Raw genomic sequence first — 27,677 nt, 5'->3', positions numbered from 1 at the left:
GGAAATGTGCCGTGGCATGAGGCAATTCTACAAACAGCGGGTCCGACACATCTGTCACATGACCAGCATTCTTTGGGGCAGGCACTGGCCTTGACTATGTTTGTACAGCACGCAGCGCAATGGGGTGGTTGTGACTGTTAATGTTAAATCATAATAACGCTATTATGTCTGCAGACTCCATGGTCTGCAAACCCGTCAGGTGCCCGTACAGCGCCCAGCACCATGGCGTCCGGATCCCAATCAGGACCTTTGGGTGTATACTACACATAGTTACCATAACTACCTTGTCAAGTGTGGCCTGCATGTTTATTTCTTCTGCTCCTGAGGATTAAGGTCCACGCTGGTGAATGTGATTACCCCTTGTGACCGCTATCAGAGACCCGCCAGTATTGCACATGATCAAAAGGTGTGGCCCCTGGCGGGTGTTGCCCTTTGAGGCACACATGTTCTTACTTGGAAATAGTGAATTTTCCTGGTACTGAATTTTTGTCACAGATATAATAGGGGGATTTTTAGGGTGTCATCTCTGCACCTAAGAATAGCAGAACTGTTGGGTTCTCTTGACACATGGGAGCTGCCATTCACAGCCCATCCCATTAAGAGTTGGGGAACAAAGGAAGAGCAATCAGTCAGTTTGGAGAGAATGCCTTTTATTTTTCTCCTAGCTACCAAGGCAGGATTGTCTGTTTGGGAAATAAATTGCTTGCCATTGTCCCCGTGTTAAAGTTAATTGGATGGTATTTTAAAGCTTTGATCTATCCGGGGATAAAACTGTACCAGCTCCCTTCTGTAGTTTATTTGTGACATGGATTAGGAAGAATCTGGAGTTTTTGCTATGTCAGACTCATTTGTAGTAGCAGCTGCACCAGGCAAAATAATCTCTATGACCATAAGGCAGGTGAGAAATAGGGAAGTGGCACATACAGCTGGCCAGAATTGGTGGTCAATAAATGGTAAACACCAGCCAACTCCTGATGACCATTATGTGTAGTTGCAGCTGGAGTTGTGTATATTGTTCACCTTGCATGTTAGGCAGGAGTTTATTCTACTAGTCTGCTTCGGTTTGCCTAGGGCAAGGAAGCTTCTTTGGAATGCAAGGGTGATAATTTACAAGAGTTTGAAACTTAGGTCCAGTGCTCTTGATGGTTTGATCCTCCCTCCCAGCTAGCACATAGCGAGTGAGCCTGCGGGCTCTAAGGCAGGGAGCCGCGGGGGGGGGGGGGGCGGGGGGGGGGGAATTGATGGACACGGTAAGAATGTGTTCAAGGATGAAAGGAATTTGGTCTTTTCTCCAAATCTGCATGGAATGGCCAGTGTAAGTGAAAATTGCCCGAAGCAGGAACGATAGAAACTAGGGCTAGTTGACATTTGCCTATCAAGATTCTTCTTGGACTTTTCAACTAGGCCAAACTTTTTTCAAAAAGTATTTACTTTTCAGGGAAAATTGTGACTTTTCATGAAAAAACAAACAAACCCACAAATCAAAAAGATTTGGCCAAACCCCCAACATTTTGATTTGGAAACACTGCAGGGTGGTACCTCACCCCGTTCTCCCCTATGGGCGGGGCTCCTTGGCCAGACTCTATCTCCTGTGACGCAACACAGCCATGGGACTCCCCAGCAACAGGGGAAACCGTCATGCATCCTTGGGAGATATAGTCTGGCCAAGGAGCCTGGCCAGTAGATGAGAATAGGGGCACAAGGTGCCTGACCTACGACTCCCATCAGGCACTTCAGCAGCATTCCAAATCAGGCTTTGGATGGAAACATTTGGGTCTGATTTTTTGCCAAAAAGTTTAAATTTTCTGGGAAAACTGACAAAACCAAAGCCCGTGTAAATGTGTCCCGAGTCAGGGCCATTGACTTCAGTGGGAGCATGCTTCATTTACACCAGGGTACGTGACAGTGCAGGCACACTGAGCCACTGGTTTGCACAGTGCCCTCGTCTTTGCTAAAGCTTTGATTTACTTGCAGGCTGAGGCGTGTAAAACCTTCACACGATTACGATGTGTGTGCTCACCCGGGACTGGGGTTAGTGGTTAAGGCACTCGGACTCTGGCACTGACTTGTTGTGTGACACTGGGCAAGTCACTTCACTGCTCCATGCCTCAATTTTCCCATCTGTAAATTGGGAATGAGGCAGAGCTGGTTCTCAGCAGGGTGGGAAGGTAAATGGGCTGGTAGCTGTACAGTGCATGGAGAAGTTTGGCTGCAGGGTGCTCTGGAGGACAAGGTATTTGTTCACTTATTCTGGCTTATTAAATACTCCGAGCTCCGTGGATGGCAGATGTGATAGTGATTGTATCACCATAACTGGGGCTGACTGGCTGGTGTTGGATGAGCAGAGGGCTCCTTCGCTTTGACAAGCCACTTGCATTCAGGGGCAGGATTTCAGCACTTGTCTATGCCCCTGCTTGCCAGGATCTATGTTAATGTGCACTTGTTCAGTTACAAGTGTTGCCCTTCCTACATGCCCTGTGTGTGTGTTCCTCTCCTCGCTGCCCCAAAGAACAAGCGCAGTGGCTGATGGGTAGAATCCTAGAAAAACCCTTCTGCAGAGAGGGGAGTTTCCTGCAGCTTGGAACTGACATACAGAGTCTGAGATTCCAGTATCAGACCCCAGGCTGACCCAACACTGCTACCTCAGGCAGGGGGAACTGGGTGATTTCTCACTGTGCATCTCTGCCTCTGCTCCCCCTCTCTTTGCCTGCCACTGATTCGCACGCTTGAGCTGACACTGTTTCTTTTGTCCTAGTCTACATTGATCAAAGCGGCCGGACAGCTGCCCTGACGGGACGGGTGGGGAATCCCTGGTGCTGGAGTGGGGCTATGGGGTGCATACAGCTAATGCTGGCTTGCTGTGGAGGGACGAATTTCACCCTAGGTGACCATGTGTGCGGTGAAGAGCTGCAGTGCGGGGGCTCTGTGTCCAGCGCCAACCAGCCGAGCAGATTCTGTCACAGGCTGCTCTCTGCACAGGTAAGGAGAGCGAAGCTCGTTTTACGGGTACAGATGGGAAGACAAGAACAACAACATTTTTTAATTCCATGATGGCAGCTTCATGTCCTGGCTCACTGAGGAAACAGCAGCCCCGAAGTGCCACCGTGTTCTTACCTGGAGCTCAACTCCGTAGCCCGTGTAGACTGTCACGTTATAGGTGCACTCCAGGAAGTTGGGCACAGGAAGTGGGGGATAGTCTGTGGAGTCAATGTAGCCTTCTGGGTCGTAGAAGCTCACGCTGCAGATAACTGGAGGCAAAGCCACATGCATTAATAATGAAGTGTGGGTAGCTTACCACTGGCTGAGGAACAAGCCTTGCGGGCAGTCACACTTTGGGTTTTGGATGGGAAAAGAGCTAAGAAAAAATTTCGTTTCCCTCTTTTTTCTTTCTTTAAAAGAGATCTCTGACCAAAAAAGCCCAGACCATTCCTGCAGGTTCCCTTCTGCCGGCGAATTGCCAGCGACAGGGAACCAGAGAGTGAGACAGTATCAAAGTCTATTCTGGACTCAGATTCCGGCAGTCACTCCTGTTTCATTTCTGCATACGAACAAACAGTGACCCTGTCTGAGGTGGCTCACTGCAGGCCACGACGCCGTGTTTCTTGCCAGAGAGACCGTGCCAACCACCCAAACGCTTCTGGAATGAGCACAGCACCCCCGCACCTTTCAAATGCACCTCACACCATGGCTCATTCAGACACCGGGTCCAAAGCCACTGGCAGTCAATGGAACGACTCCCAGCGAAGGGCTTTGGATCAGGCCCATAGACCTTAGCTTGCAAAGCTTTTTCTAATAGCCTGCCTGGAAGTTTGGTTATTATTTGACTGGCAGTAGCTTGAACCGGAGGGAGGACAGCAGGCTAGTAACATCCTAACGGCAGTGAGGTGTGTGAGGAAGGTTCGGTGCAGGTGCGCAATGAAGGGCCTCCGCCTGCCTCCCCTACACAACACGACTCTCACTGGTGCCAGGGACTGTTACGTGTGGGGAAGGGCCCCAGAACAGCCCTGCTGATGGTGTGATGGGTGCACCCCCACACTGGCCCTGCAAGAGCTCAGGTGGGCCCAATCAGCCAATTAGGATGCAAAAGGGGAGAGTTAAGGCGGGGAGGAAAGCCCTGGGGAAAGCTCACCTGTGTGGGGACAGGCAGGAGGTTGGCAGCAGAGACGCTGCAGGGAGGTAGTCTGCAGTCACTCCCCAGGAGGAAGGAGAAGCGTTTGGGGGGCTATCGAGACAAGTAGCCCAGGGCTCCTCCCTGGGAGGGAGCTGTGAGTCTGGCAAATCCGGAGGAGTGGGGAGGGCCAGGAGGTGAGGAAGAGGCTCAGGGAAAGGCAGCAGGGTGCAGGAGGGAACCACACCTGGGCTGCTGTTTAGAGGGCCCTGAGCCAGAACCCGGAGCAGAGAACAGGCCTGGGTTCCCCTGCCAGCCACTGAGGGAGCGGCCCCTGCGGCAGTGAACGGGAAGACTGACAGAGACAGCGGGTGAGCAGGGACTTTGATACTCGTCCCCGGAAGGGGAAGCCATGTACGGAGGGACCTGGCCGGAGAGCTGATCACAGAAGATGCTGCAGTTCCTGCAGCGCGATGAGGTGCAGATTCAGAGAGTAACTGCTGGCAGGGGTGTCAACCTACTGAACAATTCCCCAGAGTGACAGGAGGTGGCGCTGTCCCTGCGGTGAGTTGACCCCCCCATGACAGATGGAAAAATCTCTGGTTTTAGAAACAAACCTATTTCCCTGTGGGCTACCCCTGATCTCACCATGTGGGTCCCTGCTGGCAGCCCATGGCCTCTGGCTCCTGGGCCCGTTTCACACAGCAGAGACGAGCGCTAACCCCAGTGAGCTGGAGCAACTCTGTTCGCTCAGCGGATGGAGGGGGCACATGCCAGGCGCTTCCTTGCGAGCAGAGACTTCCTCCTTGGCTTTAGCCTGGGTTACTCTAAACCTTGGGTTATTCCTGCTCCGCATTCACTAAGTTCTGCTGGTCCCACTAGAGCAGCCTTCCTGATCCCCAAGGACACCTTAAAGACTTGACTTTGGGTGACAGTCTCTGTGTCTGTGCCATCGCATTGCTACCTGGCTCCCTCTCCACCTCCTGCGTTACACTCCAGGCTGCCTTTCGTACCAGAGCCAGGCGCAGCTTGCTCCTGTAAGTGGCCACGCCAATGCACTGGTGCAGGTTTCTGACACCAATAAGGCGCAAGGGGCAGCTCCAAAAGCGCATGCTGCATTTGCAGACACAGGGAGTGTGTCCTCTCTCGCTTCCCAGCCTGGCAGCTCCACGCCTCTCCTGCGGCCCGGGGCTGGGGGGGCTGTGGCCGTGCAGAGAGCGGGGCTTACCTGGCGCGTGCTCGGTGGTGATGACTGTGGTGGTGATGATGGTGGAAGTGGTTGTTTCTTGACTTTCTTCAGAAGCGGATCCATTCATCTCGTTCTCTGGGCTGCTTGTCTTGTTAGCGCTGGGGCTGACGGTGTCGCCTTCTACAGCAGCCGCAGCAGCCACAGGCTGCTTTACTGTCTCTGGGCTTTGGGAAGTGGGCTGGCGGATTAAAGGCCATAACGTAAAAGGAGATATCTGCAGTGGAGACTGACTGGTTGTGCCACTGCGTCCTTTACTGCCACCCCACAATGGCAGCTCGGGGGCTGCTTGCTTGGCTTCCGTAGCCATAGTCATCCCATTCCCCAGCGCAGGAGGCTCTTCAGCAGAGGTGAAGGACCTGGGCCCTGACAGCTCTGGCTGAGAGGCAGCTCTCTGAAGCAATGATGGGGTAGTTTGGGGTCTCAGATGCTTCCTTGCTGTGTTTACTTGCTTCAGAGAAGGTGGCTTCTTCTTGGAGGAGAAAGTTTGTTTTGTGTGGGCGTCAGGGGCAGAAGCTGGCTCTTGTAGAACGTCTCTGTGAGGCAACGGAGTCGTCTTCTCAGTCACAGAATCGAAGAAGTCTTCCCCTGACTGAACGAGGTTGTGAGCTGTGGTGTGGGGGGGCTCTCCCTTCTCTTTGCCAGTCGTGTTGTTTGGGAGTTCATCAGAGCCGAGTGGGTAGGAACTTGAAGGGGCATTCTTCCCCTCTGAGTTAATGTCTGCAAGAGAGGGAGGGGAAAGAGATGCATTGAAAATTCTGGGCATGAAATTAGGCACTGTACCTGACAGCATTAAATCAACCCCCGGGAGAACAGCAGCTGACTGAGCACCCCACCGCTCTCACAAACATTCTGATCATGGCAGAGCAATAAGGACCCTGCACTGGTGGACTGACACTGAGATTTTTGCCAAACTTGAAGAGCCTCATCTCACAGCTCAGTTCAGTGCTTCTCTTTGAGTCTATTTCGCTAGAAGTCAGTGGTTCGAAAGGTTCTGTGCTCATGCTGAGTTATTGCTGTAGCTCAATCTCTGTGAACGGCTACAATTTTACAATCCGCATCAGCGAATATGTGTACTTGGAAGAGATTGATTCTGCTGTTTTTCCTTGCTCTTGTCATGCATGTACTGTACTGCGTGCCCAATGGCGGACAGAAGCCGAACCAAGCTGATCTCCTACCTTCGGATCACATAAAACCACTGTTTCGTTTAGACAATGCAACCAGTACACTCTTGTGCTAAGAACATCAGAACAGCCAGACTGGGCCAGACCAATGGCCGCAGTGGTCAGTGCCAGGTTCCCTAGAGGGAATGAACAGAACAGGTGAGCCAACCCCTCTCACCCATTCCTAGCTTCTGGCAAAAGTTATGCAAAGGAAAAGACAGAAAAAATTAGACAAAGCTACATCCCCACAGTTTGGCTATGGAGATGGGTCATAAATAAATCTCTATTTCAGACACTGTGTCTGATTCTGCTGCAGTCCTCAGGGTAAAATGGCCTGTGGCCGAACAGCTACATAAAATGGAGGGTAAAGTAAAATCAAACAGGAAACCACGTCCCACGAAAGCTGTGATTGCTCGGGAAGGTACTTAATACGCTTCGCTTGAGAAATGTAATGCAAACCTATCTCACAAGCACATTTGGAGCCCAAATCCTCCAAACTTAAGGTTAACCACAGTACAGATGAGATCTTTTCTAGTGTTAGAACTGGGGAATGCGGCTGACTCCTTCACAGCTGCAGGTGTCAGCCACATCGGATATGCAAGTGCCTGCGCTCCCTTGTGTGGCCCTGGAGTATCTACACGCTGCTCAGCAGTTACTAAAGTGCAGCTTCGACACTGGTCTCAAGGATACCGACAGACTGACTCACTCATCTCATCTACACTTTCCACAGCATGCATCCGATGAAGTGAGCTGCAGCCCACAAAAGCTTATGCTCAAATAAATTGGTTAGTCTCTAAGGTGCCACAAATCCTCCTTTTCTTTTTGCGAATACAGACTAACACGGCTGCTACTCTGAAACCTGTCATCTCATGGTGTCACTGAGCTCCTTGCAGAGATTTTTCTTGTGCTTTCTAGCTCCCGCCATGTCAACTGCAGTCACGTTTGATTGCACGGCACCCACAATATCACTGATCATTGGAAAAGCCAGGGTTTATGAGCATGAATCCTCGAAGGGTGAAATCCACCCTGTGCTAAGAGCCAGCCAGAAGCCCATCTAGGTCCACAGAAGTCCTGCTTCCCCTTCTGACCATCAGTGGAACGAGTGGGGCATAGAACTCAAGTGGGCTCTTTACAATTTCACACAGAGGTGAGTGTCAGTAAAGAAGGGATCTGTCAGACAAAGCCCGGGTCACAGTCAGATCTGCATTGCTGTAGAACACAAACAGGATTTTGTAAAGCATCTAGGATTTGAGTACACAAAACCTCCTCACCCACTGTACTGCACCAGGCTAAACTGAGTCGTGACAGACAGAGGTGAGCATGGATGGATGTAAAGCTACTTCCAGGTTCATTTTTATAATCAGAATTAAAGTGAATGAAAAATGGTGTGAAATCAGCCGTGCAAAGTTATCGCTGAAGTTCACCATGCCAAGCACAGGACTTGTATCACAGTGATAGCTGAGGGGAGGGGACAGAAGTGCCTTTTGCAGCACCCTGTTCCTGCAGCTTCCCAGGATCTGGGGTAAATTAGAGCCACCGAAGCTTTCAATAGTGTAATGGCAGATTTTGCCCAGATATAGATTTTCTTTTTATAAGGGTTAAATATATTCAAATCCATCACAACAGTGCCTCCTTGAAATTTAAAGGACAGTAAATTCCAAACAAATACAAGGAAATTCCACTTTATGCAATTTATAATCAACACATGCAATCTACGACTACTGGAGGTCAGTCAGAGGAAAACAGCCTGGATGAATTAGGCAATGGGGTATGGGATTTTATTACCATTTGACTAGAGAGGGGTGAATAACAATTTCTCTGACACATTCAGTGTCTCTTTCTGCTCACAGAATATCCCAGATCCAAATGTAGTTCCTTGCATTTGCATTATTCTAAATTAGACAGAAAAAATTTGTTGGTTGCACACCCTAACTCACTAGCAAAGCGCTGAGCAGTTGTTCGCCAAGCTGTACTGGCTAGATAAGTCACACGGTATTGTTTCTGAGCCGTATTTGCCCAGAAGGGCTTGAATTTGCCTTTGCTGACTCTGAAACTCTGGTAAGATCAATTGAATGGGGGTAAACTGGTTGTTTCAGGGCCCACAAAGACATTTCCCTAACACTGCACAACCAGGCCAAATGCACTGAGGGAGAGAGAGGTTCTTTTGACCTCCCGAGTGGTCTGATCTGCCCAGGCAGCTCCTGGGATTTAACGATATTTCACAGAACAGCCCTCTGTCTGTGGCAAGTGGCTTGAAGCCCTAAATTACCCTGAACTTTTCATCCAAATTAAGATTAATGGCACTTAAAATAAAAGCACAATAGTTATTTTTACATCTGACTTTATCTCCTGCCCTTGAGTTTCCAGGAAATAATCCAGGATCAGAGTGAAAGGGAACAAAGGGACTCTCTGATGTGAAATCTGAAATGTAGGCACAGTTCAGGCTTATTAGGATAGGTGAGTACAACCTCTCTGGAATTAAACCATTATTTATAATAATCCATGATTTTAAGGCCTTTGAACTTCTTGCTTCTGATGTTTTAGCATTAGTTTTGCTACTAGAGAGTCTTTGAACTAGGCATAAGAAGTTACAAGCTCTGAACGCAATGAAAACAGCCCATTAGCAGTGTAGCTGGAATGTCGAAATGCAGCGAACAGGGACAGTAATTTAAGGGAAACACTGTAACAGGGTCTGCTGCCTCCAGAGCGCCCTTTCACAGACTCCACCTGCTTTTTCAGTGGTCAAAATACCCCATCCTTGGGGTCTGGGTTTATTCACCGAAAATAAACTCAAAGTCCCAAGTTAAAGTCCAAGAAGCCAGCGCTGCTCTTCCTGATCTCAGGTCTTGCTGCCTATAGAGCTCGGCAGTCTCTCCCCTGCTTGCTAAGGGTCTCTCCTATCTTAGCAGGCTACTCCTAGCCCTTCCTAGCTTGAGTCTTAATTGTCCTAAATCCCAGGACTCTGCTGGAATCTGCTCACTCCTAGTAGGCTTGGCTTGGCCTTGCCTTTCCCTTCTCCTCACCCCTCATTGCAGTTTCCAGCTTCCCTCGATAGGGGGATCACCTGATCCCTCTCAGGTGTGCCTCTTTCAGGACTCAGGGTTGGCTACCCCCAGGCTCTCCAGCCCTTAGAGGGCAGGCCACCCTGTTACAAAGGTTACAAGACAAGTGCCAGAAATCTACCACGTACAATAGTTTTCACCTGTTCAGTGAGTACTGATATCCTCAGTGCATTGATGGGGACCCGAGCAGATAATCCTATAACAATCTAGACAGAGCAGGGGATCAGGCTTCCAGTGATGTTCAAGTGGCAATGAAAATCACTTGTATTTACCGTGCACTTTCCTGCCTCCATATCCCATCAGAGAAAATGGCGCTAATTTGCCATTACACTTTGGAAGATAGTGTTACCTTCAAGCAAGTAGAGATCCCTGCAGAGTTCCTAGCACCACTCCACAGAGAGAGCGTTTCATCATCTGTGCTGGTGTCCCAAGTAATTTAAACTGAAAAGGGGCAGAAGTGAGTACAGATATTTAAATAAATATACCAACTTGCTTCTAGATTGCCCTCACATTGAGACATCAGTTCCCTCTCCATTCCCTGGGGATACAGGAAAGTGCACGAGTCAGCACAAGGCAGCAACATGCTGAAATGTGGGTTTTGTGTGTTTAATACAGAAATTCTTCAGGGGAGGGGACAGAATGCAGGCCTTGAGGATACAGGCTGATCTGATATTTGATTTTGCCTAGACTGAACTGGCCTTCACACCATATTTTTAAAAAACCAAATATTTAGCACGGCAGTACTTTGATAGCTGTGTAAAAAGGACCTAGGGAAAGGCTAGGAACTTCTAACCGGGGATGGAGGGTGAACCACGGGGGTGGCTGGTGCTGTCCAGCTGACCAAGCCTTTGGAGCACTAGGGTGTGCAGCCCACGCTGTAGGGGGCTCTCCCTGTGGCTGAGCAGAGAAGCTGGGCATTGAGGAGAAGTTCACAAAACAGAACCCATTTATTGCTCTCCAACCTGAATCCCATATTTGTGTGAGTGTGTGTGTGATTATAACGCAATGCCTCGTTCCATACAGCAATCTGTACTACAGAAACCCTAAACACCGAGGAGAAAGGCCTGGTTAGTTACTGGTCATTGTCCGGTACTTGGCCAGCAGGCAGCAGAAGGAGGGGTGATGGACAGATGGGTGAAAGACTGGGCAGGCTAAAACACTGATCTGCCAGTCCTGGACTCTGCAGTGTAGCTGGCAATGATGGAGAAGGTGCAATGTTATTAATTAGAGAAGAAGAGGTGTAGGGAGTTTTGTCCTGTGTTTGCTTTAACGTCTCATCCACACTCACCCTGCATGGTGCCCGGGGGATTATTTATGTCTGTGGCCGGTGCACTAAAAACAGCTGACTCCATATTTGAAATAAGCAAAACTAAGACACACCCAGCGCCACATCCTCAGGCTAGCCTCCAGCAACATCCATCCCAATGCGCCCTCCGGTAGGTCAGCCTGTGGCTGTGGAGAATGGATCTCACCTGCCCTATGGCCACATAACTGCTGCTGGGGTGAAACGATGCCCCCAGGGTGACACTCACCTCTGCACAAGGTTCACACACCACTCTGAACCCTCACAGGATTTAGGTGGTGCAGAAGCTTTGTACAGTCTGCAGAGGCTGTTTCACCCTGGTACACTCATCTAGCCAGTGGAATAGGAACAACTAGGGTAAAACTCGGGGCAGCGGGATGGAGACTGATGACTTCCATAGCGGATGGAATGTCAGATACCAGTTAAAACTCTGATACGTTTCAGAGCTGATGGTGAATCCAGCAATTAATGCAACAGCTCCTGAATTATACAATGGGGGATACGCGTCTTTATCCAGGGCCTGATCTCTATATTCAGCCTCCTCAGACACAGTCTCCCACCTGCCACGTACACCAGCCCACAGCGACCAAGTGCTCAGCTAGTTAATCTTCCCATACACCATCTGATCAACAGACGGAGCAGCAGGGGATGTCAGACGCTTAGCTTCCCAGCCCGAGAGAGACAGGTTCCTAGGGAAACTGGGGGCGAGTGGACTTGGACTTGAAACCCTAGTTAGCAGCATTCTGTGTTCCTAGATATGTTCATTTGAACAGGCTCTTGAAGCGCTAAACTCCCTCAACTCCCCTTGGGCAGCACTCAGCACCTTGCAGGATCGAACCCTCAGGCCTCGATGCTGCCAAGACTTAGTGCAGAACATTAATACCTGCCTGTGAGTAGTTCTATGGACTTCAGTGGCACTGTTCACTGCAAAAGGTTTTTTTCTCTCCTGCTGGTAATAGCTCACCTTACCTGTAAAAAGAACAGGAGGACTTGTGGCACCTTAGAGACTAACAAATTTATTTGAACATAAGCTTTCGTGAGCTACAGCTCACTTCATCAGATGCATTCACCTTACCTGATCACTCTCGTTACAGTGTGTACGGTAACACCCATTGTTTCATGTTCTCTGTGTATATAAAATCTCCCCTCTGTATTTTCCACAGTATGCATCCGATGAAGTGAGCTGTAGCTCACGAAAGCTTATGCTCAGATAAATGTGTTAGTCTCTAAGGTGCCGCAAGTCCTCCTTTTCATTTTGCGGATGCAGACTAACACGGCTGCTACTCTGAAACCTGTTCACCCTGTGTCATGTTAACCCCATCTGCAAGTTATTGCACGACTGGGGTCTTAGCTTGGTCTCTAACTTAGGGCAGGCAGAATTAAATTTTTTTCTAATTTCGATGATTAATATTGATTGTTATTTAAGAATATTTTTGATTTTTAACTATTTTTATTTTTACAGATGCTGGAAATTAAGGAGGGGGGTAGGTTTGGGTCTGGGTTTAGGGCAGCGCTGGCAGTGGGGTTGCAGAGGGCTCCGAGCACTGATTGCGGGGCGGTAGGGGTCTTCTGCCCCAGACGCTGGGGTGCAAGGTGCACAGAAGGCTGTGGTCCTAGCCCAGTGAAGCAGAGGCCCCCAAGCCAGGACTGCAAGGAGGATGAGCCCCACCGGCTGTGTGGTGCTGCAGAACAGGTCTTGCCTGGGAAGGGCTCACACACTCCTGGATGATGAGTGGGACCCTGACTGAGGGGCTGCAGAGGGCTCCCTGCAGTGACACCTGATTTGCTCCAGTATGCGGGGGCGGAGGCTGCTTTCCCTCTGACTGTTACTGATCAATATGTCTTTTTGTTGATTTTACCGTGGCAGCTGAAATTGACGTTTACCGATATCTGTTGCTTTAAATCAAAAGCTGCCAACCCTGTTCTGATTGACAGCAGTTTTAGGTTTCTATTACTGTGAAAGGTACGAGACGGCCGATAACTGCAGGAGTGTTTTCTGGAGATGTGTCACCTTCTTTTCTTTCCATCTGTTATCAGGGATTTGAAATATAACATCGTTGTTTTTGTTTCCAAAGGCTTGGAGTGATCAAAATCACGGACGACAGGAAATGAAATGTAATACTTCATGACTTGTTCGGTTTTCATACTGAAGAGCATGCATGTAATTATGACTATTTGTGGTCCTTAAAGACCCCCTGGCACTTTTGAAAGACCTGGGGAGCTATCTGTGGTGTCTTGGCCAGGTTTCAGCTGGCTTAAAGATTTTCCGTTGACCTAGATTCCCTCTGCATTGTGTTAGTGGACCCAGTGCTGTTTTTGGGGGGGTTTTGCTATACAGAGTTGTTGATAATCAGTGAGCGAAGTTTGTAAAGCAATTTGTGACCTGTTTGGATGAGAGGTGCCATAGAAACACAAGAGCATTAAGGGCTCTAAGGGTGCATCAACACAAGGCTTTTACAATATGGCACTGTGGTAAATGCCTAGTGTGGACAAGGCTGCCCCTGATACTACATGAAAACTGCAAACTGCCCCGTCTTCACGAGGACTTTCCCGTGTGTTCACTAATGTGGTAAAACCCACCTTTTTGTCCTAGTGAAGACATGGCCTGTATTCCTCCTCTGCCCCCAGGCTGTACTGCTGCAGGCGAGATCAGTGGAGGTTCCCAAGAGAGACCCCCCCGCAACACAGTGTAAGAGCTAGGGGGCTTCAGGCAGCACATTGGCTGCAAGGGCCGCTCTTTCTAACTCTCCTGACCCTGACGCAGCCCCGATCTGTTGCATGCTGGAGGAGCCCAACTGTTTGAGCAGGCATTTGGGGAGGGCCGAGGCAGCTGGGGTGGGATTTCTGTTTCTGCTGGGTGGGAGATTCGGACCCATGTGCTGCCATCTGGAAATCATTGCATGGGGGGCAGAGAAACATGCTGCTGTTTTGACTTTGCAATGCTTTCTGTACTGTGGCTTTTGCTCAAGGACAGGGTGTCTGTAGTGTCGGAGGGACTCACTTTTATGCTGTATTTAAATCCCAAGACATAGAATACTTGTTCTGGTGCGTCATGTTCTCACTCACTAACAAGTTATCCTGCTGCGCATGCCGACTTCGGTGGGATATTCTTCAGGATTCTTCTGGATCTGGTTAAATCTCCACTGCTCCTGGCCTCTCTTCTCTGCCCATCATCTCAGTGGAGGCGCTAGTCTCCTCTGCATATATTTAACAATCTGATTAAGTGAGGATGGCAGCAGCTCCCCCCTGTCAGCACTTTAAGCTCCTCTCTCTCCTCTCATCCGAGGTGGGAGAGTGACTGATTGCACAGCAGTGGCGTGGGAGAGCTACACAGCAAGCCTTATTGGTCTACTGGAAAATCAACCCTTGTATGGGGTGAGTCACTCATGAGCAACCCCGAAAAGGTCCCAAGTAAATAACAGGCTGACAGCTCAGGAAGGAAAACACCAGCTCTGCAGTCTGGCCAGATGAACAGACGTGGTTCCGGACGCATTCCCAGATTTCATAGCATCACATATTATTGAACCATTTGCCTTGCCGTGAAATTGGCCTGGAATCTTTCTGCCAAATCAGAGGGACCCGCCTATCAAGACAATCCACCAGACTGGGGGATGTTATAGGTGGAGGAGAACTGTCAATTCACGTCTGTTTGAAGTATCAGCTAGTTTGGTGCTTACAGCCCATGGTCGTGAGCTCCTAAGGCTGATACAGTCAGATAGACAGAAGTAGAGGAACCGTGGAGTAGCGCTCACGTGAGGACTGTGTCTTCCACACTGTACAGAGGACAGAGAATATGATGGCGTTTTCTCAGGGCGTGAGAGAACGGGGAGATCATTTTCAAGTGCTGGTCTCTTTAAGGCCAATTTTATAGCAGAGAAGGACTGGAGCCAATGTCACCCACATCTGCCAGGCGGAGAACTGCAGTGGCTAGACGGCCCTTGGAAGTAACCTAATGGTTTCAGAGGAGAGTCTCTGCAGTTACAGCAGGTTGATTAACACAAGTGCATCTGTGGGCACAAGGAAACCAGGAGGCCATGCCCTGTGAGGTAGCTAAGGGAGAGCCGGTGGGTAACAACTCCCCATGGGGAGGAGAGGGGTGAGGCAGCCCATTACTTGGCAGGGAGGAATGAACAGACAGGGACAGACAGGAAAGGAAAGGATGACACTGAATGTATAAATCACATCCTTCCGAATGGTCCCAGCGGGCTTGGAGCTGCTCTAGGGCTAACCCAAAAGCTCTGAGGAAGGGGCTGGATGAGAAGCTGGGTGCTCCATGCTAACAGCTGTGCTCTTCCTTCCGTTTTCCCCAGCTCGCTGTCCGTTCTGTTCCCCTGGATGCTGGTTGCGATCATTTCCAAGGTTAGCCCTGTGGATTTCTACATGGAACTAAAGATGCTGCCTGCACAATCAAAATTGGCAGAGGACAAAGGCAAAAAATTGGCAGGGTCTGATGGTATCGACAGCCCGAGAAAACCGGCTGAAAGGCTTTCTAACTAGCTGGGTAGCGTGGTGGCCAGAAATGTGTGACAATTGTTAGCCTATGATGATGATAAATAACAACAACATCAGGAGCATGGATAAAAGATTGCAAAAACCTCATGACAAGATTCCATATCAAGGTCATGCTCCCCTGGGGAGACCGAGCTCAGAGACACTCATGTGTTCTGACCTCTTTCATAGCATGGACCAGAGACTTCACCCAGGGATTCCTGCCAGTATTGAGCTATTCCATATCTTCTGGAAAGACATCCACTCGCGATTTAAACACCCCAAGTGCTGGAGAACCCTCCCCACACCCCTCGGTGAGTTGATCCATTAGTTAACTACCCCTCACTGTTAGAAATTTGCACCTTATTTCCAGGCTGAATTTTTAAGCAGCTTCAGCTTCCAACCACTGGCTCTTGCTCTGCCTTTGTCAGCTAGGTTAGAGAGCCCTCCAGTCTGAGAAATCTTCTCCCCATGTAGGTGCTTATGGACTGCGATCAAATCACCTCTAAACTTTCTCTAGGATAAACTACACACATGGAGCTTTGTTAGCCTCTCACTGTAAGGCAGCTTTTCCCAACCGTGACTCGTTCTCATGGCTCTCTTTTGAACTTTTTAGTTTGCCAACATCTTTTTTACAGTGTAGACACCAGCCTTGGACACGCTATCCCAGTAACACTCTCACTAATTCTGTATAGTGATAATTCCTCCCTATTTTCACTCTGTTTCCCTGCTTATACACTGTATTAGCCCTCTTAGCCACCACATCTGACTGGGAGCTCATGATTGGTCGATTTCCACAGGACCCTAGAGTCCTTTTCAGAGTCACTGCATTCCAGGATACAGTCCTGTGTCATGTGAGTGTGACCTGTTACATTCACGGCACACATGCAGAGATATTAAATAAAAGAACATAAATACTCTTGCTGGAAGGTTGCAGTGTCACACTAGTTCTAAAAATTCAGAGCCACAACATATAAAACGCCAGAAACAGAGAGTGAGAAAACAGGCTGCTCCCTAAGGCAATGGGGCACAACTCACCCTACCTTGCTGTAAGCTGGATCTTTCCAGATTGGCCCTGCTCTGCCCCACAGCCCCCTAGCCTGCAAGCAGGACCACTAAGAACCAAGAAAAGGGAACTCAGGTAGTTTCAAGGCACATGACTGTTTACATCCAAGGCCTAAACTTAACCATTGATCTCACTGTCATACATGATTTTAAGCATCATGCAAATTTAGGCTGTAGACAACAAAAAGGCAATTTTGGCTCCATGAAATTTTCTGCCATGCATTTTGTACACACTTCTATAAAACTGCAGGTGCTCAGGATCTACCCACTGGGAGCAGAAGGGAGACTTTGCTGTTTGCTCTGTAAAGGCTGCTTTACCGCATTACTCTTAAGCACTGAATCATAATCTATCTTGCTGTTTATGCAATTAGTTGCAATGAGAATTGGACAGATCATCAGAATCCAGGCAAATGTTGACAAGATTGGCAGCCCAGCTTTTAGGCAGTGCAGTTAAGGATTTATTTGGCATTAAAGACCAGGACTACAATTAAACTTCTTCCCCTCCAAAGTCCTGCCGGAGTGTATTTGCATGCTGAGATGTAGAATGTGCTTCTCTGAATTTTTTTTGAACAAGGACAAGCCCTGACATCAAGAGAAGTTTTGGAGAAACTGAACTTTAAAATGCCCCTCTGTGATGCCCACAGAACAATCAACAATGGCTAAGATGCTGGTGTGCTGTGAGTGCTGCTTGTTACACTGCTCAGGATCTTCTTGCTGTTATTTCTGCTCCCCCTCTCTATTTGTCAAATCCATCTGTTGTCTCTCATTGGATGTGTAGGACCTGATCCTGGAAAGAGTCATGCATGTGCTTAGATTTCTGCAAGCAAATGGCCCCATTTGGAGATTAACTGCATGCGTAAAGTTAAGCCGGTGCACAATGGTTTGCAGGCTCAGGGCCTTGGACTGGAAGAGGCAGTGGACATCCCTTAAGCTCTGCCGTAGTTCAAATGACAATAACCATAGCGCTGGGACGTAGGCTTAGCTGACGTGCTCGGGGAAACAGCGTACGGAGCCACCCAGGACTAGGGACAGAGGGAAGAGTTCCCTTCTAGCCAAGGCTTTTGGGGTTCAAGGCAGTCATTGCTCTCTGACTCACATTTTATTAAGCTGGAGATAGGGGAGCCATGCTTCAAGCAATCACTCAGTTAAAAAAAACAACCCTCGTGTTACCATGCACATAATAACCACCCAACAGCAAGAATATCACTGGAAAAGAAGGTGTGAAAAGGCAAAGCAGATGGCAGGTACCTCCTGGCTCATAGAGACAAGGGCTGAATATCCCACTGCACAGGGGAAATAAAGGGCTTGCACTCCTTACTCATCTGAGTCCTCTGGGAAGTCTCAGCAGAACCAGAGACCGTACGACACAAAGGCAAGGCCCAGGTGACCGAGCCAGAGGAGAGAGTTACATGCAACTGCCTTTCTGAAACTGAACAGGCTCTTAGGAATGTAATAAATCTTTGTCAGTTAAAACTTCTTTACCTCCAATATTTATTGCAGTAAATGTCTTTCATGTACTCAGGACAAACTTCGGTTCTGCTATATTTTGACCTGATCCTTCAGTAAGAAAACTACAATCTGGGCTGGCACTGCGGTGAGATTGTTGCTGTTTGTTTTCTTTGCAACGTATTTGAATAGCTAATGTGAAAAAATGAATTTATTCCAACTTTAGATGAGATTAATCTAAACAGAGATTTTTCTCATTTACATTCAAGCTGCAGAGAATGTTAAATTGCTTTTCCTGAGCCACATATCTGCTGTTCCCTTGGGCTGAGCGAACGCACTGGCTCTATTCAAGAGTAACTTGAGGCAGCTCCGATGCTAAGAACAATTGTGGTACATACCTCTCTGCGGCATTAACTGAGTAACTATGTGAACTGAGAGCTGAATTTTCTCATCTAAAGATCTGTCTCTAAGTATTTCTGATGTTCCCACCACAATCGGGCCATAGGTTCATAGAATCATAGAAGATCAGGGTTGGAAAGGACCTCAGGAGGTCCTCTAGTCCAACCCCCTGCTCAAAGCAGGACCAATCCCCAAGGTTCTGCTTTCCTTACTTACACTGAGCAGTGCCTTACTCTAAGAGGAGTCAAACTGAAATCAGAATACGGTCCCACTCAGCGTGAGTAAGGCAGGAGCGTTGTGCATCGGGGTGAGATCAAGTTGCAGGATGACACCTTTGTTGAGTTGTGTCATGTTAGAGCAGCGACACATTTGCTGTCCATTCAAGTCACTTTGTGAAGATTGAAAACCCACTGCTCTTATTGCCTTTTCAGATGGGAAAAAAATGGAAAAGTTTTGAAATTGTTGAAATGTTTCATCTTTCAGTTGAAATGACTTTCCCTTCACAATCTAAGTTAATTTTAGGTGTTTTGTTTTTTTAAGGGTTGAAATGGAAATGCTTCGGCTGACTCGATCTTCACAAAGAGGTTTCAACTTTTGTCCCAATTTGGGATGGGACAAATCTTGAATTCTCACAGGATGGGACAACCATTTCCTCGCCAGCTCTATGCAGAGCAGCCAATTCTGGGACTGCTGACCAGGACAGGTCACCGAAGTGCCAACTAGCAGCAGACTGAACAGCCAGTCCCTATACTGTGGAGAGGTCATTGGGCTCAAATTAGCATCACACGTTAGTTTTCCATGATGTTTCAAGATGAATCCCTGAATTAGCTACGGTTCAGTAAATTCGTTAGCCAATTCCCTTAGCACATTTCACACACGTCATCTGGATTCAGTAATTTGCGTCAATCTCCATTTTCCAAATGTTCTTTCCTGCTTCTTCACAGCAGGGTCACCATCGCCTCCTGGCTGCCCTGGACTTGTTTCTTGTTGAGACACATTAGGAAAAAGTCGCTCAGTAGCTCAGCTCGTGTGGATTTATCACTGATTTTAATCTCACGCTCGTTTATTAATGGCTCTACTTGCTCTTTAAGGCCCCTCTTATGGGGCCAAATCCGGGGCCCACTGATGTCACTAGGAATTTTGCCTTTGACTTGAATGGAATGAGGATTCAGCCCCTTTCCCTCCAACAGCTGCTGTTCGGTCTGAGTTGCAAAATTTCACTGGCTCTTTGCCCGCTAACTTGTTTCCTCCTCCGTTCCCAGGACAGGTTTGTGACAGTCTCACTCCCACGCAACCTGCCAATGACTAGGCACCTGCTTATTTGATCTATTTTAAAGTTCTACACGGGTTTCTCTTTTAGGGAACAAAATGAATATGTTAGAGACATAAGAGACAGTAACGTCCAGGGAGGAAGAAAAGACCTGCTACCCGGTTACCTCTGTATTTGTTGTTCATTAGGGATGACTAGGAAATTAGTACAGAGAATCTAGCATTTAAATGTAGTATATTAAAAAAGGAACGTCCCAAGGCTATTTGTATTGTAATGTATACCTCAATTTTTAAAATGGTTGTTGCTATTAAACTACATTTTATGCTTCCAGAAAGTTGACTAGTTTCCCATTAGATCCTCCACGAGGATGCATTGAAATGCTTCTTTTCTTAACAAAGCATGAAATGAAACACACAGTATTGTGACTCCGTAATGAGATATTTAAAATGCCTTAATGTCTAAAGGGCAAATGGTTACCTCAGTGAAATGCAAATTGCCCAGGTCTGGGCTGGGAGATACAGGCTCAGTACTAACTCCGGCTGCTATGATCAACAAGGGAATTTTCTACAATTTAAAAAGTGATTAATGATCTGAGCTCAGAACAGAATCAACCACCCAGCAAACTGGTGCCCTGATACGGCAAGCCCACAAAGTCATGCCAGAAGCACTGAGCAATGGTCACGCTGCTGTTTCTGACATGTTGCCAGGAAAGCAATTTCCACATCCCTCTGTGCCCTTCTTGTCCTGCCTCGATGACAGTGCATCGGGGCAAGTTCTGCATCCCCTCTGTACTAGAGAGATCTCAGGTGTAGGGGGCAGCAAGGAATGGAAGCCAGAAATCCTTGAGTTCTATCCCAGCTCTGTCACTGCCATGTTATGTGCCCATAAACATGCCTCTCTGCCTCAGTTTCCCTATCTGTGAAAAAGGATAGCAAGGCTTCCCTCAGAGGTGCGCGGTAGTTAATTAGCCAGTGTGTGCATAGAGCTTTCAGCACACAAAGTGCTATCGAAGATTATTGCTTTATGTATTATTTGTAGTGCATAGAGGACCCACTGAACTGGGCATTATACTAACATATCTATGATTCCATGATACTATATAGTAGGAGACAGTCCCTACCCCAGAAAGCTCTCAAAGAGCGTGAGGGGGGTGGGGAGGAACCCAAGCTAAAGGCAGGACAGTGATGGTTTTTTATTGGATGGCAGTAACCTGGGAGGACTGTGTGTGTGCACCCCTAGGGCTGAAGCAGTACTGACGTAGTGTCTAGGCCTTTTGCCGGGTCTCTGCACAGAAATGCATTTCACCCTGCATGCCTCTGATCTGTACACTGAGCAGGGCATTTAAAAATAAATAAAAAACAAGGCTAAACCAAATGCAGCCGATTCTTCATTGCAAAAAGATTTTCACAGATTTCAATAGTGGTGTCAGGATAATGAAGGCTTTCAAAGACATTTTTTCCGAGTACTCTGAATCCAAGCACCAATTCTGTCATCTCCGAGCTGCATGGGGCAGTGGCTGGCTGTTGCTGACAAACCTAAATACGCCTGGATCTGGGGTTTGAAATTTCAAGACTGCACATGGAACATTTCATCAAGGAGGTAAAACGGGAGCTGGGGGATTTTCACAGCTTGCGTTTGTCAATTAAAAATTCTGAAAGGCTCCCCTGTGTCCTCCGAGAATGGCCACACAGCGCACCAGGCTAGCACCCACGGAGCACTACATTCACCATGAATTATTTATACTCCGTTTTGGAGATATACTTCGAATTGTACTAGTAAAAATATTACTACATGGGGCTGCAGTGTTAGCAGTGCTGGAGAGTTGCTTGGGGATATATTTATAGCCAGACCCCAGAGTATCTGAGATCACTTTGATGGCATGCCACTGACAGCCCATAACCGCTCTGCTGTGCGGAGAGATTGATTTTCTGGTGCTGGGCAGTAAGGAATCTTTCCAGGCACTTGGCTGTTAACAGTGGGGATGAGTGAGCAATGGACGACAGGGATAACTGGGCGAGGTTCTCTCTAGCCTGTGCTCTGCAGGAGGTCAGACGAGGTGATCTGATGGTAACATCTCTCAGTCTATGACTACACCGGCCCAGGTAGGGGGATCGCACTGGGGGCTGGGGCTCAAGTACTGACCCCGGGAGCTGGGGCTCTGAAGTGCGCTGGGTCAGGGTGAGCACACACTGGCCCTTGCTTTGTTGTCATATGGCTGAGAGTTTGTCTGAAAAAGACTTTTCAAAAATTGGGCTTGTGCCCTTTGCAGCTTCTCTCTGCAGACCTGACAGAGTCTTTAGGAGTATGCGGGGGCAGCGGGGATATAAGTTACCTTCCTGCTAGTTTTTATCTTCCTCAGGAATGTCACCGCTGCTCTGGTCTACTTTTGCTGGAGTTCTCACCCCTTAACCGAAGAGATGCGGATGGGGAATCTTTAACAAAACTGTCCCTCTCCAAACTGTTAATTGGTTGTTGAGATTGAAGTCATGGGAATGAAAACGGACTTTGGAACGGTCTGAGGGCCTCACCATTGGCTCTTGTGATGTCACCATGTCACTAGTCACCTGTCACCTGGGGCAGGAACAACCTGGGCTTTGCAGTTTAAAAAAAAAAAGGGAGACACAGAAAAAAATCTCTTTTAAAAAATCCTAGGAACATAAAAACACAGGAAGTGCCAGACTGGATCAGAGCCCGGGTCTGTCTAGCCCAGTGTCCGGTCTCAGACAGTGGCCAGTGCCAGGTGCTTTAGAGGCAGGTGTAAGAACCTCCTGGTCAGCTGAGGTTGGATCATCTCCCCCGCACAGATCTCATCCTGGTCTCTGACCTCCAGTCTTGAGGATTTTTCTTAGCGTTAGCTGTTTTGCTTTGGTTTACCCCGATGCTGATAAGCACCTTTATCAGGAGTTTGGCAACTGGTATCAAAATGCATCAGGAGACCAAGCTGTGGCCCAGTAATTCCCAGAGACCCCAAACCAGAACGGGGGACCCCAACCCTGAAATGGACGTAGTCCTAATCCGTGGACATGACAACTGAGCTTGGTCCCAGGCACTAAGCTGTAGCCGTCGAGGGATACAAGGGTTTAGTTCATTTGCGGAACACGTTCAACAAGGCATGTGTGTTGCTGTGCAGATTTGTGTTTATCACAGGGAAACACAGAGAGCCCGCTGCAAGGATCCGTGTCACCCAGTGAGCCAGTTACTCCTTAGGGAACTCCGAGATGTCTTTGTAATCAGTAGCAGTAATGGCCTTTGATTTGTAATGAGCAAAATCACTACAGGGAACTTTTCAAGGCTGAGTGGGGTTTTGGGGAGATTTGTTAGTGGCTGGGAAGAAAATACAAAGTGCAGAAGAGAATGGCATGAAGGTGGAAGTAAACAAATTATTAAAAGCCACTTGCATTTTAATGGAACAAGGCTGGATTAGACAGCAAGTCCAGCGTCCTGTGTCTGGCAGTGGAAGGAGCTCGGCAGCAGGCAGTTGTTGAACCACCTGCCACGGGGCCTGCACTTGGAACAAATCAGGGCACTCTATGTCCTTAAGCGTCTACCAGTGACAAGTTGGAATGTCCTTCTGTCAGCAAGGTGAACTGATGTAGATAAAATCCTGCCCAAACCTCTGCCTAATGTTAGAACCAAATCTCAGCCTTGCTTGGGGTTCGCTGACATTTTCTTTCTCCCAAAGCGCCCGAATTCCATCGTTCCAACAGGAAGCAGAAGAAGGACACAGATGACACAACCAGATAGGTGTGAAGGCACCTCCAGCTCAGACACAGCTGGAAAATCCTCTCTTGTCTCTCCGAGAGATCCCAGAGCCAGCTCTGTTCCTTGTCTGCTAATGAAAGGAAGAGTAATGCCGAGGCCTGTTGTCCAGGCAAACAGCGTCTGCAGTGGCTTATGTGACAGATGATGAGATACCAGGGTTCCTGGTTTTATGATCACACTATGTTTCAGAAGATTTTCCCATCACAGGCTGGGCAATTTTAGCATCAAGACATATTTTGGTGCAAATAACGCTGGTTAAGGAATAAGTGAAAAATAAAGTCTACACTAGAGCCTGGCAGATCAGAGATTAAAGTTAACCTCAATTTGCCCAAGTCACACTGTACAAACAATGAATGTGCACAGTAGAAAGCAATGTGCAGCGCTAATTTCAACGGACTGAAAAGCACACTAGCAATGTACATTGTTACTCGCGCGCCCATCCAGCCACACTTCCTGGGTGATTGGATTTTTAGCTTGACAGTGCACTAACAACGCAAGGGAAAGACATTCGCAGAGGACTTGGCAGTGAAGCAGTATCCTTCAGAAGAGCATGTCCCCGATTGATTGAGGACAACGGGGATTCAGACAAGATTTTGTTTCTTGCAAGCATTTGTGACATTCTTAGGGGCTCATGGAGGCCTCAGGCCTGCACAATTGTGGGGGTTCCAAGGTCCAGCCCATGCAGGAGGCACTCGTAGAACTGGGTACCTGTTAGCTATTGAACGTGTTCGAATTTTGTCCCTGTATTCTCAGACTAGACGGTGTCTGAAGGGGAGAGGAATAACCTTGCTCAGTAACATAACAAGCCAAGATGGGCCATGCTAGGTGTGAAAGGCTCCTTGCAGAATTATGCTAGAGGCACATGTAAAGTGTTCAGCAATCATGAAGCAAAGACATGACTCAGTCTCGCCCTCCCCCTAAATCTCTGAGCAATTTTTAGAGGTCTATCATGAGGCGGATGGTAAAAATCACTCATAGGGCAAAGTTGTCTTTCCAGTGAAGAAAGGGACATTCTCCCCAGAGAGAAGAGCCAGACAGATCAGCCAGTATGTTTATGCCAGAATGTGCCAGGCAGAGCTGTTTTCATCACATTCTCTCCAGCACAGGGCACTCTCCCAAAGCCCCGTGCGCTGAAGATGTAAAGTATCCGGTGTCAAATCAGAAATGACACGAAAGACGTTGGAACAGCAAGGTACAGTAAAGACAAAAGCAGCTGAGCCCATCAAATATCACCCTAGAGTGTAGCAAACCTAGGGACACAGGAGCTTGTTACTAAACTGCGCCCCGTACCCACGAGGTGCTTTGTGGTGACAGCAGAAGACTCGGGATCTCTTGCTCCACAACCACCCAGCTCCTACCATTTGTGCTCCTTACCCGTTAGCACTATAAGACTCATGACACATGACCGAGCAGTTCTGAATCCATCCAAAGGAGGGCTGTGATGAGATCAATGCAGTATCCACATAATTAAAATATCTGTATCCTATTCCACTAATCTACATTTCTGCAAGGTCTCATTTCATTATTTCAGGTTTCAGAGTAGCAGCCATGTTAGTCTGTATCCGCAAAAAGAACAGGAGGACTTGTGGCACCTTAGAGTCTAACAAATTTATTTGAGCACAAGCTTTCGTGAGCTATAGCTCCATTTCAAATCCTCCATTTCATTATTTGTTTACAGGGATTATCTAGGTACATTTCATAGGGTCAAATGTGTTGCACTGGTTGTTTGTCCCATCAGCAGATGGAAAAGCATATGTGTCACTCAGTCTGTTTTGGAGAGTGATTAGCCATTAACCCAGCACTGGATCATTCTCTGACCCCTTTGCCAGAGAGACCAGGTGTGCAAGGGAATATCTTTATTTATTGGAGCAACTTCTGTTGGTGAGAGACAAGCTTTTGAGCTTACACAGAACTCTTCAAGTCTGGGAAACTTACTCAGAGGGTCACAACCAAATACAAGGTGGAAAAGATTGTTTAGCATAAGTAGTTAACATCTATTTCAAGGGACCATACAGGATGAAGTGGCCCATTAATATCCCTCCAGTCAAAGGGAGGAAAGGGAGGGGGCTGTTTGTGGGTTACAGATTGTTGAAATAAGCCATAAATCCAGTGTCTCTGTTCAGTCTAGGATTTTCAGTGTCTAGCAAAGTTGTGAATTTAAGCTCCTCGTCTTTTGAAAGTGGTGTGCAGGTTTCCTTTGAGGATGAGGACTGAGAGGTCAGATACAGAGTGACCATTTTGTGAAAAATGTTTGCCCACAGGTGAGAGGGTGTTTTTTCCATGTGAGTTCATTCGAGAGCACAATGATTGTCTGGTTTCACCCATACAGTTGTTGGAGCATTTAGTGCACTGGACAAGGTACACCACATGTTGTGATAGGCACGTGTAGGACCCGTGGATCTTGAAAGGTGTGTTGTGGGAGGTGTTGATCACAGTAGCAGTGGAGATATGGCTGCAGGTTTTGCATCTGTTGTTCTGCCAGGATCTGGTGCCGCTTTGGTTGGTGGGTCCTGGTCTGTGGGAAGCCTGCTTCTATGATGAGCTTGGAGGAGTGGGGGGATTGTTGGAAGGCCAGAGGAGAAGGTTCAAGAAATATTTATTTCAGGATGGGGACAAGGAAAAGAAACCATAGGAATACATAGTTAACAACGGTGGCTGATTTGAACCCTTCGATAGAAGTTCATTAGGCCAAATGGAGTTTTTTGTGTTGTTACATATAATTAGCTCCAGAAAGCTTTCCCCCCCCAGTAAAATCTTCTAAGCACAAGGGCAGCTGTGGGCTACACACTGTTCATATGCGCAGAGATGGCTCAGGCAGCAATCCTTCACGGCAGGCTTTGCACTAGCTTCACAACTTGAAGCAGTTTTCACTGAATCCAGTAATTTGCACGAGTCCTTTGGCAAATCTTTGAAAATCTCAGGTGCTCAGAACAACTTGGCAAAGTTTCGGGCTGATTCAGAAGCTGGGATGGTACACTCTGAATGTGGCCCACTAAGGAGCCGAAGGTCTGACCACTTGAACATGAAAAATGTTTCTCTTTCTAACTGCGGGAAAAGAACGTCCTTAGGAAAGCAATTGCGCCTCATCAGCTAACCTGTCTCCCGCGCCTAGAGGCCTTAAATCATCATTCACCCGCCAGTAAGGCGTCAGACTGTCTGGTGCTTTTTGAAGGAAACAATCTCTTTGGAGTCCAAGACACTGGTGAGCCAAAGCTTCGTCGAGGTTTGGAGCATCCGGGGCATCAGAATGATGAGAGCTAAGTGCAGACAAAAGGGGCTTTGGGGAGAGAGTCACACCACAATATGTCCAAGAGTTAAGGTCCGTGACTACTGCAGGGCTGGTGAAGGGGGAAGTTTCCCCAATATCCACCCCCATTTTTCACCAGCTTCATTTTGCTCTTTGGGGTTCACTCTCCAGGGCTATTCCAGCAAGTGCAGGAATAGTCACTCAAACAGTGACTTTTAAGCAACGATTGGAGAATACTTGCAGAAAGCAAATTTTGAATGTCCTGCTAACGCAGGACACCTGATCCCTCCCAACAGGGAATAAAATGGATCCCTTCCTGGGAAGCGTAGGTATGTCCCCTGGAACAATGCATGTAGATGTTTGTGTAAGACGCTGATTATTGGGCTCTGTCAATGAGTTGGTGTCATTGAGGGAATGGAAGGGTCAGGGGGCAGCGTGATAAGGGGCTAGAGTAGCCCTAGGGCGTGGCAGAGCTGTCACGGGCATTGCAGGGGCAAACAAGTAGCTTGACTTTGATAAATAATAACTGGATTCAGAATCTGATTTCAGATCAAGCCCCTTGAACAGTCTCTAGTTTTCTAACACAGGGGATCTGCCATTCAGATAAGCAACATGGAGAATGGAAGTTTCTGTTCACACAGACCATCCACAGTTGCTTTGTGCATTTCACGCTCTCTCTTGCTCTTTAAAGGAAGACAGCAGTATGGGCAACTGACAGAAGCCTTCATTCAAGGGCTGATGTATGGAGCTGTGGGTATTCTCATTCCCAGTGGACTCAGGGTGACTTTAGGGGACACACATTATTTGTTGCTGGAAAAGGTGGTGGGCAATATAGAGAGTGAAATCTGATAGGAAGGTTTTAATTATCCCCAGATTCTGCTTCTTTATCTGACTGGTTACGCATGAGAACTGGGGCAGATACCAGAACTGCTTGTGCCTATCTTCCCTGCACAATAAAGAGCTCTGCCCCAGGGAGCCTCCACAACCGCCATCCCATGGGTGTTGTGTAGTTAAAAAGAAAAAAACAGAAGCCTCCTTCCAGGGGCTGAATACACAGATTTTGAATTAACTTGTTCTCCTAACAGCTGGGCCCTTGGCTGATCTTACATTAAATCATC

The 27,677-nt window shown here is 47.9% G+C and overlaps 1 protein-coding gene across 1 annotated transcript in view; it reads right to left on the bottom strand.

Annotated features, from left to right (window-relative positions):
• Positions 1 to 27,677, bottom strand: part of SEZ6L (seizure related 6 homolog like) — a 152,896-nt gene that overhangs the window by 57,843 nt on the left and 67,376 nt on the right. The window contains exons 2-3 of the mRNA XM_037879011.2: positions 5,337 to 6,074; positions 3,115 to 3,248 (exon numbers count right to left, since the gene is read on the bottom strand). Of these exons, the coding sequence (XP_037734939.1) occupies positions 3,115 to 3,248; positions 5,337 to 6,074 (872 nt within the window). The remainder of the gene's footprint in view (positions 1 to 3,114; positions 3,249 to 5,336; positions 6,075 to 27,677) is intronic.

The sequence above is a fragment of the Chelonia mydas genome, chromosome 15 (assembly GCF_015237465.2).
Source record: "Chelonia mydas isolate rCheMyd1 chromosome 15, rCheMyd1.pri.v2, whole genome shotgun sequence".
NCBI lineage: Eukaryota > Metazoa > Chordata > Testudines > Cheloniidae > Chelonia > Chelonia mydas.
Note: the sequence above shows the minus strand (reverse complement) of the source record. Positions and strands in the feature narration are given on the sequence as shown.